Source organism: Lepidochelys kempii, chromosome 6, assembly GCF_965140285.1.
Source record: "Lepidochelys kempii isolate rLepKem1 chromosome 6, rLepKem1.hap1, whole genome shotgun sequence".
In the NCBI taxonomy this organism is placed as follows: Eukaryota; Metazoa; Chordata; order Testudines; family Cheloniidae; genus Lepidochelys; species Lepidochelys kempii.
Window position 1 is genome coordinate 66,536,863 of NC_136385.1, and position 14,949 is coordinate 66,551,811.

General features: G+C 45.2%; 1 protein-coding gene across 3 annotated transcripts in view; it reads right to left on the bottom strand.

Annotated features, from left to right (window-relative positions):
• Positions 1-14,949, bottom strand: part of SLC8A3 (solute carrier family 8 member A3) — a 196,684-nt gene that overhangs the window by 37,871 nt on the left and 143,864 nt on the right. For 2 of the 3 annotated variants that reach the window (XM_073348493.2, XM_073348492.2), the window contains exon 3: positions 12,432-12,535. In XM_073348493.2, the coding sequence (XP_073204594.2) occupies positions 12,432-12,535 (104 nt within the window). Of the gene's footprint in view, positions 1-12,431; positions 12,536-13,777; positions 13,885-14,949 lie in introns of all 3 variants that reach the window. The other variant, XM_073348491.2, reaches the window with a different exon arrangement.

Below are 14,949 nucleotides of genomic sequence, written 5' to 3' on the forward strand. Positions count from 1 at the left end.
ATTTGGGATTTTGGGGGGTGTTTTACTAATCTGTTGAGGACGTGTGTAAGTGCTGGAGCCTAAATAAAGTAAAGCTTTAAGTGAAAGCACTCTTGTATTGTGCTGTTTATGCCAGCCACCTGTCAGTCGGACGGCCTTGTTGCCGTTGATTTATTTCCTGCCACTGCCTCACCTAGAGCAAAAGTTACCAAGAGCTTTGGGTACAGAAACCCCAGGTAACAACAGGGGCCTGAGCTCTGCTAACTCATCTCGAGTTTGATACGTAGCGGCTCCTGCTTTTCTGGACTGAGACCACCACACAGCCTTGGCACTATTCCTCAACCTTGACCTACAGCACTCTGTTCATTTCTAATGTTGAGTCTCCACACAGCTTCAGCTGAAGGCACTTCAGTGCCCCTTCGCTGGTATAGTTCTGGACTTCTGCACAGCACTGACAAATGTAATTCAATTTCTTCACACAAGTAGAAACATTATTTCAGTGTGTAGAGTCAGTGTTCAAAATTAATCTAATAGTGAAATATTACTGGTCCCCTAAGCTACAATGATTATAAAAACATTGCCAGTTTTCATGTTTCATAAAGCTGTTATCATATTCTGGTGCTCTGGGATTTGAGTTTATACTTTTCATTTGCTTCTGAGCCTGCAAAAGAAGTGTTTTTCTCTTCTTCAGTTATGATATGGTATGATACATGAATATTTGAAGAAGCCTCTAAAGCTATGAATGAAACATCAAGAATACAGAACAGGAAGCCAGGGGATTGCTTTATCTTTATCTTTCTGAGTGAATATAGTTCACAGAAGCAAGAACAAGATTTCACAGACAGTAGCTTCCTTCTTGCACATGGACCTGCTAATGTACTTTAGCCATGACCTGTAACATCCCCTGCCAATCCAGTCCTGGATCCCCCTGCCCTTCTGCCAATACACACCAATATGCATCTGAAGCACCCCTCTGCTTTTGGATCTGGGGCTCTAACACACCTCTGCCAGTGCACCTCACTCCTGATCTGCAGTGCCCTCTGCTCTTCCAGTCACTGGTCATGACACAGTTAAGCCAATGCACCTCACTCCAGCAGTGTGGCCTTACTGTTATTCGTGTCTAGGGTATTCTTAGGTGCCTGACAACCATATTACAATCGGAAGCCACTGAAAGGAGCTCAGCTCTTGCATCATAATAGCAACCCTGGGTGTCCCTTGCCTAACCCTTGCTGAAGGTGAGATGAGATGAACACATGATATGGCGGACACAGCAGGTAGCAGTAAGTCTACTTCCTGCTGAATTCCCAGGAGGCATGAATCCATGTGGTCAATATATCCTTTTCCAGACCGTGACAGAGCGGGCAGGGCAGAGGGTTCCATTTTCAATGATAAAATGGAGTAGATAGAAGGTATATAAAGCTAAAATAATTAATCCCTAGTATAATCTCCAGAGCTCTGGTAGAGTACCCTAGGGATGAATTTAACACACGATGTTTTCCTCCTTATGTATGTCTGGCCTCCGCATATACCCCTAAGTAAGCTGCAAGGACTATCCTGTTAGTATGAAATGTTTCCCACGATCACTTGCAAAATACCAAACACTGTATCAGAAGCAAGAAGGAGACGGTCCTTTAAGGCTCGGAACTCCAGAGTAACCTAAGGTTCCGAAAGGGGCACCTGGCAACTACGGAATCATCATGACAACTCCAGGGTAAATAGCCTTTGATTCTTGCTTGGTTTGATTCCAGGCAGAGAGGTAAGAGCCAGTGAGAATCCAATCAGCTGAAGGAGAGTTTGGCTGGAGTGCAGACGAGCATGGTGGCATGGCCGAGACATGCAAGAACAACTTTTCTGGTACAAATCCTTTTCCAGAGGGAGCTTTGCTTTCCTATTTACTGAAGTTGCCTTCTTTTTGCAGTTGCATGATGCTATATTTGGCCTGGGTCTGAATCAAAACCCTGGATCCCAGACCCCCTGAGCCAGTTTTGTTTGCTTGTTTTTATAATAGGCTGAACCAAAGCCCCAGATCTGAACACTTGCTTTTTTCTAGGGTCTGGTAATTGGTATCTGAACTTCATAGCCCAAGCCAGTATCTAATATCTATAATGTCTGTGTTTTCTATATAATATGAAGCTCATGGGCCAAATGCTACTGTGTAGGTGACACATCAGCGGCCAACGTTCTCCTTGGTGTAACTCCACTGAGATCAATGAAGATTGCCCCCAGGGTGACTTTGGCCCAGCATGAGAGTAGATCAGAAAATCAGTATAACTAATAATGTAATTTATACCAATCTGGCATTGTGCTAAATGTGTATTGCATCCACTTTCCAACTCATTGTGTCATTTTCATCACTGCTTCCTTCACCACAGAACTGGCCCCAAATTTTATTCCGTAAAGAATATTGATTAAGGGCAGGTCTACGCTACCGCTTCAGTCGATCTACCTTATGTTGCTCAGGGGTGTGAAAAAGACACCGCACTGAGCGATGCAAGTTAGAGCGACCTAAGCGCTGTCCACACCAGCGCTATGTAGGTTCTGCCTCTCATGGAGGTGGACTAATGCCTACAGGAGAGTGCTCTCCCATCGGCACAGAGTGTCTTCACCATACATGTTACAGCGGCGTAGCTGCGCCAATGTAGCATTTCTAGAGTAGGCTTGCCCTAACATAAGGCCATGTCTACACTTACAAGCTTACAGTGGTACAGCTGGATCGGTTCAGCTGTGTCACTGTAAGAGCAATTGTGTAGAGGTCTCCCATTGACATAATAAAACCAGCTCAATGAGCGGCCGCAGTTGTATCAGCGGGAGAGCGTCTCCCGCCAACATAGCGCTGTGCGCACAAACACTTAAGCCAGCAAAACTTATGCCACTCGGGGGGGGGTGTTTTTTCACACCCCTGAGCGACTGAAGTTTTGCCGACATATGTGCTCATGTAGACATGGCCTAAATGTTTTCTAATTTCTATTCCTAGAGAGCCTTTAAAGAGAAAGGGTACCCTTGGACTGTTAGATGCAGAGTGTCCATAGAGGAAAGTGATGCAAGGAGGGAAGCAGCAGTGGGGTCTTCATGAGACTCAGGTTTGCACAACAACAATAGTCACTGACAGCAACAAGAAGTGAGAGCAGCACTGTCAGGATTGTACCGGCACCTGAAAGAAGCTCAGTGACAGCACATGTCCAATTGCTAGAGGCTAGCATCTCTGTGCAATTTACTGTAACTCTTGAGAAGACAGAGGAACTTTAAGAGGCTGAGCTTCAGGAGCAGTGAGCTCTCTGTGTGCCTATGGATTAATGGTTTTCCATACGAAGGTGTCTACAGGTTTTGACTCTATGAAACTGGAAGCAGGAGTGTGCTCTTTCCTTAAAGAACCATAAAGAACTAAACATGTCCTTGAGCAAGTTAAACAAGTCAGAAATGTTACTGCATTAGGCCTAATTCGGCTCCCTCTAAAGTCAATAGCAAAACTCCGTGACTTTAAGGGAGAAAAATCAGACCCATTCCCTTCATCGGGAGACTTGTCAAAACAAATTTGGTTCTGTCACTATATTGCAGGGCGAAATTATAATCCCACAAGGTAAATTTTTGATGGGGTACAGAGGACTGTTTGGAAAAAGAAATTAAAATTTCCCAGAACTATTCCCATCCACTGATCATGAAACAGAACCTTCCAACTACGACTCTCGGCCACAACTTCTCTCTACGAAGTGGAGTCTTCCATGCTTGGCCTATCCACTGTTAAACGGATCCCTGAAAGAGACACATCCATCCCACCTGCTCCGTGCTAGTGTAACACCGACTGACCCTGGTTGTTGGCAGGCAGGATCAAACCTGGGGCCTCTGGAGCTTAGTGCATGAGCCTCTACTGCATGAGCTAAAAGGCAACTGGCTGTTAGCTAAGGCTGTAGAGCAAACTCATTAATCTCTCTCTCTCTCTAAGTGGTCTCGGTGCCACTTGATGGGACAGAACATCACACCCAGAAGATGTGTGGGTTACACTAGGAAGGGTGGAATAGGGTTCCAAAACCACTGTCCATGAAGAAGAATCTTCTAAGAGGGATTCTGAGTTTCAAATTGCTGTGAAGGCATATCTTGCAGTAAACAACTTTTCATGAAGCTTCCAAGAAGTATTCTGACCCCTCTGTAAAGTGGAATAGTCCAAAATCAGCATTCACCTACTATCCCTGAAGTTCAGTCTTTTGCCAATCTGCTGTGAAGTGAATTGTCCCAAGCAGGGCTCTCAATAACCCGCATGAATTTGTAATTTTCCAAGCATGATCCCCACACTTGGGCAACATCAAATGGAATCTTCCAAAGTGGTCTCATCTGCAGTTGTTCACAACTCCAAATGTGTGCTCTGCGTGGCACTCTGGGGTTAACTACAGAGTAAGCAAAAGGTGGGAATTGGATCCCAGAAAAAGGAAACCAAGCTCTGCTCCTGGAGTGCACAAAAATTGTTAAGGCTGATGTGTGACCAGAGTACAGACATCCTGGACTTCTCTGAACCCAGAGAGGCGCTGCAGGGGTGTAAGTAGCAAAATACCTAGGTCTGAATTGTGAGCTGTTGTGACAACAGAGCCACCTGGAGAGTAACCGTGAAACCAAAAGATGTCACCTTTTAACGAAGAGGGACACTCGAAAGGTCCTGACAGAAGGCTGGCCAGGCAGGTGGCTCAACATGCTGGGAGGCTTCTAGATCCTGCTATGCTCAGTTGACAGGGATTTGGTCCCCGTCACTACAAATAAGAGGAACAGATGCAGCCACGAGAATCCATTAGTTAGCTTCTTGGAAAAGGAGAGGGAGACAAGAGTAGGAAATCTTGGGGGCAGGTGGCAGAATGGAGAGAACCAACATCCCTCCTCCCCATCCCCCTGGCCTTACTTCCTGGGCAGGAAATGCACATTTCCTATTAGTTTTTTGCTTATCCACTTCAGTACTACCAAACTGAAGTGAGAGTTACCTTTATTGGTGCCCCTTGCACGTTGATATGCCCCTGTTGAATTGCTATCAGCCTTCATCACAGGACCTTGGCAAGATACCAACACTAACTCTGTTCTAATCGATTTGAATTCTCTGAGCATATTGACAAAATAGCTGATAAAGGAGAGTTACATGATAGGATTATTTGGACTTTCAGAAAGTCTTTGAAAAAGTCCCTCACAAGAGGCTATTCAAGAAACTAAGTAGCCCTGGAGTGTAAAGTAAAGTTTATCATTTCTTTACTGCCTAAGGGACAGGAAACAAAGAATAGGAATAATCAGTCTATTTCCGTGAGAGCGAAAAGGTTAACAGTTAGGTGCCACAAGGTTCCACACCAGTAGTGAGGCTGTTTAATATATTTATTAATGATCAGGAAAAGGGACTGAGAAGAGAGGGGACAAATGTTGCAGGTGACACAAAATTATTTAGTGGAAAAAGCTGTATTAGATATTTATATGGATAATGAAAACATCCACCAGCTAGGGGAAGGATGTCCCATAGTCATTCACGACACAAATCTTTGCACCTGCCACTGAGATATCTAGTACTGGCTAGAGCTGGCCAGAAAATGTTTTTCTTTCCATGGATTTTCATCAAAAAACTGAAAAATTTTCCACTGAAACCCCAAACATGTCCTGCTTCCCAGTTTTCGGTTTTCCAATGAAATAATAAATAAATAAAATTCCAAGTAAATCAGATACTTTCCATGAACATTTTCCTTTAGTCGAAAACCAAATTTTCGGCTTAAAAAAAAAATTTCGACCAGCTATCATACTGGGCATTCTTGGCAACAGGTTCCTGATCTAGCTGGATGACCAGTCTGATCTGGTATTGCAATTCTTAAGTTCCTACAGTTCCAGCTGAACACTGGCACTTGCCAGAAGATCTCCATCAAAGCACAAAGTGGGTTCAAGTAGCTGTTGCCACAGTGGCCATTCATCACTTTAGTTTATTTTTGGGGATGGGGTGGACAGGGAATAGGGGATGGGCAGATGGATTGGCAGAGGCCTTCTTCAGTCACACAGTAGTGCTGTGATAGATACAGGTAAACTGATGGGAGCTGGGTCTGCCCTCTGGCATTCATGCAACAAGCAAAAAGCATTTGTGGGACAAGGGATGGGATAGATTTCATGAGTTTGTGTCTCGGTGCCTCACAAAGATACCAAGCTCTGAGCATGACCCTGCAAAGGTACATATTCCAGTGTAAACTGGGATGCCAGTCAATGGACTAAGACTTCTCCAGTATAAGCCTCAGCTCTAGTGAATACAATATAGAGATATATTTTTCGCTGGTTCTTTCTATTGGTACATATGTAGGAGAGTTTAGCCAAAAGTATGGATTGACTATATTCTGCTGAACATTGTGTCCTGTATCGTGCTGAGTAGCATCCCTTCAGTTATGGTAAATTACTGAATTCATATAGCTAGCAGCAACTTGGGCTTGCTCAGCAACAGAGTTTGGAATTTCAATGGCACAAGGCATCAAACCTAGATCCAGATCCAAATTAAGATATCCAAATTCTGCCCTGGGGTCTTCACTTAAGCACGTAAATGCTTGTCTTATGCACCTATGTGCCAATTGACATTCTATCGTCTGTGCTTTCTGGCTGTGAAATGTGGACAATGCATTGAAACCACATTAATCATCGGATGCATTTCATCAGTGCTGCCTATTACTTAATTCTTAAAATTAACTGGCCGGATAACAAGGCATCTGGGTGAGCCCAAATCACTAGCATTGATGCTACGATCGTGAAAGCACAACTGAAATGTGCTGGCTCTGGCCACTAGACAGCCTGAATGGCGATTACCTAAAAGATTACTTTCTAGTCTGCTGATTCAAGGGACACGCTCGTGCTCCCACAGAGGCCAGAAGAAATGCTCTGAAGGCACTTTGAAAGACAATCTAGAAGTGTGAGACAGTCAGACAGCATGCTGGGAACAGCCTGCATGCAATAGAGCTAAATGGAGGGCACCAATCACAAGGGCACACGCTGAAGAAAACCACATCCCGTGTGCTGGGTACAAATATGCCAGCAGAATATACAAAGAGAAACTCTTAATCGAAAACAACTTTACCTGGGCCTGCCAAGAGTGGCTGAATCTGTTTCTCTCAGTGGCCTTGTGAGTCATTAAGACCCATGCTACGTGATGACAATAGTGATCGTTGTACTGACAGACTTCAATATTAAATGGTATCAACATGCATGTTTGTGTGTGTGCATGCACAGCTTTGAGTAGGTCTCTGTGAGTATATGTTTGTATGTGTAACTGCATGGAGCATCTACATATTTGCATATGCCAGCATGTGCCTACATGTATGTGGTTAAGTTTGCATATCCCCATATCCCCCCAAAATATACAGGTTTTATATTACACCCATCACCGTTGCATTTGCTCTTCATATGTATGTATATGCCGGCATGAATGTGCACATCTGCAACATTTGCATGCCTGAATGTGTTAGCATGTACATGCATGTGTGTGTGCTTCTCCTTGTGGCGGTGTGTATCTGCATGCACATGTGTCTTTGTGTGTGCATATCTTCATAAGTATGTGGGTGCTTTCAAACCCTTCATGGCCTATCCCCACCCTGTCTATCGAGATGACGACTCTCATCTCCAACCAGCCCCTGATGCCAGGCTGTCTCATCCACTGGTTACGTTTGCAGAGAAGGATATCTGTGCTTTTGCCCATGCTGTCCCTCACACTTGGGAGAAGCTCCCTGTAAACATCAGCAAAACTAATTCATTATCCTCTTTCAAATTCCTCCTTAAGACTCTCATTTTTTCTTGACAACAGTTAGGCAGGGAGGGTGTAGTCTATCACGCTGACCAATACTGGCTCACGGTTTCCTCGTATTCCCTTGTCTGTCTGTATCCCTGTGTTGTCTCTTGTCTTATATTAGACTCTGTCACCAAAGAGGTTACGTCTTTTTATTCTCTGTTTGTATAGTGCCCAGCACAATGGAGTCCTGGCCATGACTTGGGCCCCCTAGATGCTGTGATAATACAAGTCATAATTATATGTGTGTGTGCGTGTGCATATTTGTCACTGAATGATTCTGCATGTGTTTGTCTGTCTGCCTCACAGGTGCATGTGTCTGTGTTGACCTTGTCACATGTCAGTAGGGGACTCTACACTACATCAATGCTGGGTGCTCTATATCCAAAACCATTATGTGCCAACTAATTCTTCATCAAAGCCAACCAAATGGTGCCCTCTTGTGGGAGCACTCTACAGTACATGGAATCTTTTGAGATTTCATAGGATTAAGAGGGTGACAGTGTACAAATACATTGAAACCCTCTTTCCTTCCCTTTATTTTTAAGTGCTGAGCCCTTGCATTGGCTACACCCTAATGGGGCTAATGAAATGTGTTCATCTCTCCCTCTTCTGTGGACATGTTTCTTGGAAATTTGCAGATAATCCTCATAAATGGACAAGTGCACCATCCTCTTCTATTGTATCTCATGTCCTGCTGGTAAATGGAGGTGATGATAGGTGCTCCAATGCGGGGATGGAGGCAGGCAGCTGCCTTCTAGGGTTTGTCCAGCCGACCTCAGGGTCTGACACTGCCCTCATTTGTACCTGTTTTACACCATTTAACCCCATGGTCTTTTATGGAGTTACATTCAATTTGCATTGGTGTAAATGAGAGAAGAAACATGTCATTGTGGACCAGTGTCACAATGTCACATGACACAACGTCATGGTAATGTAAACAATGTCCAATTTAAGTTAATTTGGAGATTTGTTAATGGGCAGATGGTTCCCTGGTTAGAGGAAGCTGCTGCGTAAGTGGGATAAGAAACAAAAGGAATTTCAACAAGGGAAGAATCACGTCATGTCCTGTCACCAGGCAGATGTTTCTCATCCCAGGCAGTACTACATAGAAGTGAGGGGCTACAGGAAACGTCTGGAGGTTGACAGATACTAAGCAAGCTTCCCCTATGCTGCTCTGCCAGTCACCTTTGTACTAACTTTCAGCACCCCTTACTATTAAGGCCCTAGTAAACTTGTGCTTAACTGTATGGTGATTTGGCAATGCAGACAGACTGTACACATGGGACTGGGATGAGTCCACCAAATTGACCTAACTAGAATTTAAAATTCAGGTGGTCAGAGATGACTCGCAAATTCAACAAGCCATTGCTCTGTCACTAACCAGCCTGGCCCTTGCTTCACTGGAACTGAATTAAACCTGTTTGGCTTCAGCCTCTGCTGCTGCTGTCCTAGATCTTGATGCCCTTTCTTCCTAATGGGTTTACATTTCAGAGTAAAAAATCACAGTGTTTTTCTTTTCTTCCTCATGACCCTCACCTGTCTCGTCACAGCTTTTTCCTTGCCATCTACCTACTAGCTCTGCTCCTTTATCACAAGTCCCTGCCTGACATGTAAGGTGTCTTTCCTCTTTCCTCTCACAGGAGTGGGGGTGAACAGAGTCCTATGCGAGCTCTCTCTTGTTGTACCTTCCTCGGTCCTTTCTCCGCAGCCAGATTGAAGCTATGGCAGAGCTAGATCCAAGTATGAATGGCTGACACTACAGGTGCAGCAGTGTCCTGCTGAGTTCCTCTTCACTGACTTCCAACAGTGCCTCTTCTACTGCTCCCCATTACGCTCTACATTGGTAGTGAGGAGGAGAAGAAGCCAAAGGACTTCAGAACATGTGCACGAGAGGAGAACTGTACTGTCCGCAGGGGCAGATGAAGACAAACCAAGGTGACAGGCCCACTCCAACATGAGGATCCCCGATTGCCTTGGTCCTGCATCATGGACCTGACCCCATTTGGGCTGGTAATGGCCAGGGTCACCCACCCAAGAGTTGCCCTGCTAAGGGACCCACCACTACTCCTTTTTTGGGGGGCAGGCTGGGTGTCCCCTCCGCCCAGATAAAGGAGCCCCCATCTACTCACTGGGGGACCCTGGGTGATACCATCTCACCCAAATCATGTGGTGGTGTCACCAGTGAAGTGCCCAGGCCAAGAGTCCTCTGTGTGGTGGTGTTAGTGGGGGCCCCACCAGAACAGATTTAAAAGTTATCACCCAGTTGAGATGAATGGGGCAATTCATACCTCTCTGAGCTATTGTTTCACACCGGCTTCAGACTGAGCCCCTGAGACATGGAGAACCACTCCACGAGGGACAGTCTGAAATACTGGTGGGATGTGACCTGTTTCCTCCCTCCCTGTTGAGTTACCTATGCAAAGATTGCAGAGGAACTGGAGAGGCTGCACTGGCCTCTCCTCCCATCCCAGGGAGTCTCTAAGGTAGCCTCCTTAACTCCCTCCATGGAGTAGGGGTGGGGAGAGCAGCTGAAGCTGCCACCAAGAAGTACAGCGGGATGGGAGAGGCCAGGAGGCCATTAGGCATTTTCTGTGACAAAGGGGCCTTCTGACTGGGTACTTCTACCTCACACTACCCCCCTCATTCCCCTGCATTCTTAGATGGCAAGCTCTTTTGGACAAGGATCATGTCGTTGTTATGTGTTCCCACAGTGCCTAGCACAATGCATTCCTGGCCTCTCAACACCAACCCAGTGCACATGATAACCGATAACATTTCCGTGGGGTGATCAGCGTGGAAGACAGGAGCATTGGCTCAGTAATAGGGAGAACTTTTTGGGGAAATAAGAAAACTGTAGCTGACAAGATATGTACCTTTAGTACTTTGTCTACCCGTTGTCAGTCTGCTGCCATTTGTCTGTCTTGTCTATTTAGGTTGCAGGTTCTCCAGAGTTACTTATGCGTTCCTATACACACGCACAGTGCTGAGCCCAACAAGGCCCTGATTCTGAGTGGGGCCCCCGAGAGCTACTGCAACACACATTAACATTATTAACAGTAATACATGCTCCATGGCACCTGGTGTGGAGCATAAGCTCCCTCATTCTGACAGGGCTCAGAGGTAATAACAGCTCTTGCCCGCTGAGGAATGTCCCCGTCTGCAGTGACTCTGGCTGTGGCACAGAGAAGGATCGCCCTCCTTCTGATTAACAGAAATTGCACGTCTACTATTTCCTTACGCCCCCATCTTCAAACACACACACACCAGTGCTGTTCCTCTCCACCAGCCTTGTGTAAACCCCATGCTGGAGGAGTTGCTTTGGGCAGGTATAGCACAACAAAGCCTAGGCTTTGTAAGGATGGGGCTCCATCAGATGGCTTCTCCGGGGAGCCCTCATTTGTTTAAGCCAGTTCTGCACTGTGTGACACTGATGGCATGCCCTTGAGAGGAATTCTCGGTGACCTTGGACGCACTCACGTTAAGAGACCAGCAGGGATGCATTCCACCCCCGAAAACACAAGTCATCCAAAGCAGAATCCATTTCTGGTGGGACTTAGACTTACATTAATAGCCACCCTCTGGGACAAATGAAATCATCTCGTTCTTGATATATTTGAAGAGTCTAAAATCACATGATACTTAATTGCCCCATTTGGCATCTTTGTTACAGGAGCACCTAAAATGGGATTGTGCCCATATTACGCTCAGACAGGCACATCAACCTGCCTGGGTCCCAGCTCAGATACCAAAATGGAGATCTGGATATCCTTTCACTAGGTGCTTATGTTTAAAAATTACACAAAGTGGGCCAGATCCTGAGCCACTGTGGTGATGGTAAGACACACTGATTATTACAGTGGCACAGGAAGAGGTTGAGTGTGTGGGCAGGTAAACAGATACAGGTATTTTTAAGTATAGTATAGCAGGTAAAACTGGATACTCAAGAGTCTGAGTTCTTTTCCAGCTCTCCCACTCACTTGCTGTGTCATTTTGGCCATGTCCTTTAACCTCCTTGTGCCTCATTTTACTGGTGTAAATAAGGCTTCATACCTACCTCACAGAAGTGTTGTGAGGCTCCATGAATGAATATTTGTGAAGTGCTTGGAGATTCTTGGATGAAAAAAAGCTAGAGAAGTGCAAAGTATTATTACTGTAAAACCAAAACACTGTGACTGTGATTCCCCTGCTGTGCAGGACAGGCTTTTAGCAAAGACTCAGAGGAACCCAACAACAATATTCAACGCTGCACCATAAGGGACTGGGGACAAAGGAGGGAAGGACTGTGGGACATACAGTACTGAAGAGGGGAGTTGAAGAGATAGCCATGCACTACATTCTTTTCGGTTCTTTTTCACTCCCTTCAGTCTCGGCATTAGGGGGAGAGAAGGGGTAGCAGCAAAGATGTCATCAAAACAAAATAAAACCAATCAAAACTGATGATATTAATAAGGCCCGAGGCCCAAGCATGGCACAAAAGGAGGATCAGAAATAAGCTAGGCTCTAAAAGGCAGAGATGACACCTAAACAGGGTGAGAGCGAGAATACAGGAGGAAAAAGAATAAAAGGTGATTCATCTAACGGGGGAGGAGGAGAAGAAAAGATGGGTGGGAGGGAGAAGAAGGGGTTACTTTTTTGGATTTGGGGTTTGGTTGCTTTTGGTTTGTTTTTAAAAAGGATCTCACACCTGATATTCCTCGTTCCATCCATTTCGGTTCACCAAGGGCAATGAAGAAAGTCTCCTGCCTTTCGTATTCCTCCTCATCTACTATTTTAACCCTTACGGTCTTCCTGTAGGGACAACAAGAAAGACAGCCATGTACAGTGGGTTGGCTGGTTGGAGCGGATGCAGCAGCAGTCCATTCTCACATGCAGTCCATTCCTGCTGCTGCCTTGGGCAGTGTTTTGTTTGCTGGATATGGCGCATTGGTAGTAGTTGCTCTTAGGGTGAGTGGGAAAGTATTAGAGGAGGAAGATGGGGGTGGGCAAGGGAGTGAAGGGGGAGGGGAGGGTTGGACCTTGCTGATGGTTAGTGGGAGGTGACTTCTGCAGCACATATAGTTTAGTGTCACATGGTAATAATATCTCATCAGCTGACTAAGAATTGACCAATCAGAAATAGCCAAGGGCAAAACAGCCACAAAGATATCAAACACATTTTAGTTGAGGGACCAATTGCTTCTCCCACCCTCTCATAACTGGTAAGATGTTGGATCTGGAGGTGGGGAGCAGGACAGAGAGAAAGCCATACATACACACATACACACATGGGCGTTCATGAGGCAGGGGGCTGTCCATTCAGGGGGGAGCTCTCATTTGGCTTTGAGGGGACTGGGTGGTTTTTTTACCTCCCACTTTTTATTTAAAAACAACAGATATTTTAGTTTCTTGCTTCTAGTTGTTTTCTAACTGTTTAATAAACATTACTCACCAGCCCCTATTGAGTAGGTCTATCTGGGGATGAAAGCCCTGCAGCATGGCCGTGGCTAGCCCGGGTCAGCTGGGGCCGGGCTCTTGGGCAGGGGCTACAAGGCTAAAAATTGTGAGAACTAATGTGCTGCTTTCATGTGGGCTTTGACTCTTGTATTTTTATTAGTATGGGTCTGAGGCAGGCTGACAGCTCCTCTAGGAATCTGGGTATGTTTCCTGTAGATGTTTTGCTACTGAAGCTGCACAAATGGGCAAACTGCGCAGAAGGTCCAATCCTTCCAGCCAATGGGAGCAATAGAAAACCCCACCAACAGCCATTTCAACAATGCTGGGGTGGTATTCTAATCTCTCGCTTACACACACACAGTCTCTCTATCTTGTCCCCTTCCCAAGGTCCCTCCCAGGATAGTGCCCCATCTGGCTAAAACCCCATAGGTACCATGTGACAAGTTTGTGCGTGCACAGCAGTGTTAAGGACAGAGCGATTGGAAAACAAAAAGAAATCACAGAAAAAGAAAAAAAACAGAGGAGAAAAGAAGGCAGGAGAAGAAAGAGAAGAGGAAAGAAGAATGTTAACATTAGTCTGGAGGACCAGTACTACACCTTTCTGTAAACTCATATCCACCATGCGTGGGCTCATCAGCTCAATGAAGAAAGTCTTGTTTTTCTCATACTCCTCATCATCAATTACCTTGATGTGAACTGTTTTGCTGTGGATTGAAAAATAATAAGTGTCATAAGGAGAAGGAGGGGATAGGAAAGCAAGGGTGGGAGAGGGTAAGAGAAACAAAAGAGGAAAATTAGACAGTCAAAGTTTACTCCCCTTGAATAGGCTCAAAGTGGCCCTGGAGAGAAAATTACTTCCCCTTCCTGTGTATTTACATTGGCAGAACAAAATGGGTAACTGCAAGGCAACTAATCCTTCTGCCTTACACCTGATTTACACACACAAGTGCATGCTTTTCTCACACAGTTTCTCAGTGGGTGTACACACACACACACACTTACTTCACAGGCACAATTTTTGCTCATAGGTTTGAAAATTTGGCCTAAAACATCCTTTCAACAAGGAAACCATAAAAGGAGTGAACGAACCTGCCCCCTGTACACATGGGAATATACTGCAACTTAATCACCTCAATCTAAGCATTTAGTAGGTTAATCTGGCTAATCAGAGTTCTTCTGGACAATCTTCCTCTGGAGGCTCCCACAAGCTGTGCTGGGCAGACTCTGGGGCAAATTCTGACACTTATACAGCCAAAACGCTTGTGAATTCCATGAGCATCTTCACTGAATAAGGATGAAGGATTTGCTCCCAGTCTGTGTCCCTGTTCCCTCAATTACACACACACACACACACACACACACAGAGAGAGAGAGCGAGCGCAATTCAGTCTCTGCATGCCTTGAAGGCTTAGCCAGTTGTGTTGTTTTGCTTTCACTTAGTGTTGCTCTCGATTGCCTCAGGGTGTAAATTATACCTGCACTTTGCTTTTTTTCTTGTTGACTGGCAGGAAGTGCTATATGAAATCACATCCCTCCTTTCTCACTGTAAAAGGAGCTCATGCTTTCAGACTCTGGTGCAATTTCTCACACTTTTTAATGCAAAGCAGTTTATGTGTGCATTGACATTCATATATTATATTTATATTATCTATGCTCACGTGTTTATACATTATAAATATGTGTATGTATACACTTCAGGGCTCTCAAACACTGCAGAGACACTGAAAGCCCTCAGTAGGCAAGCTCTGTGAACAGCAGTTACAATTAAA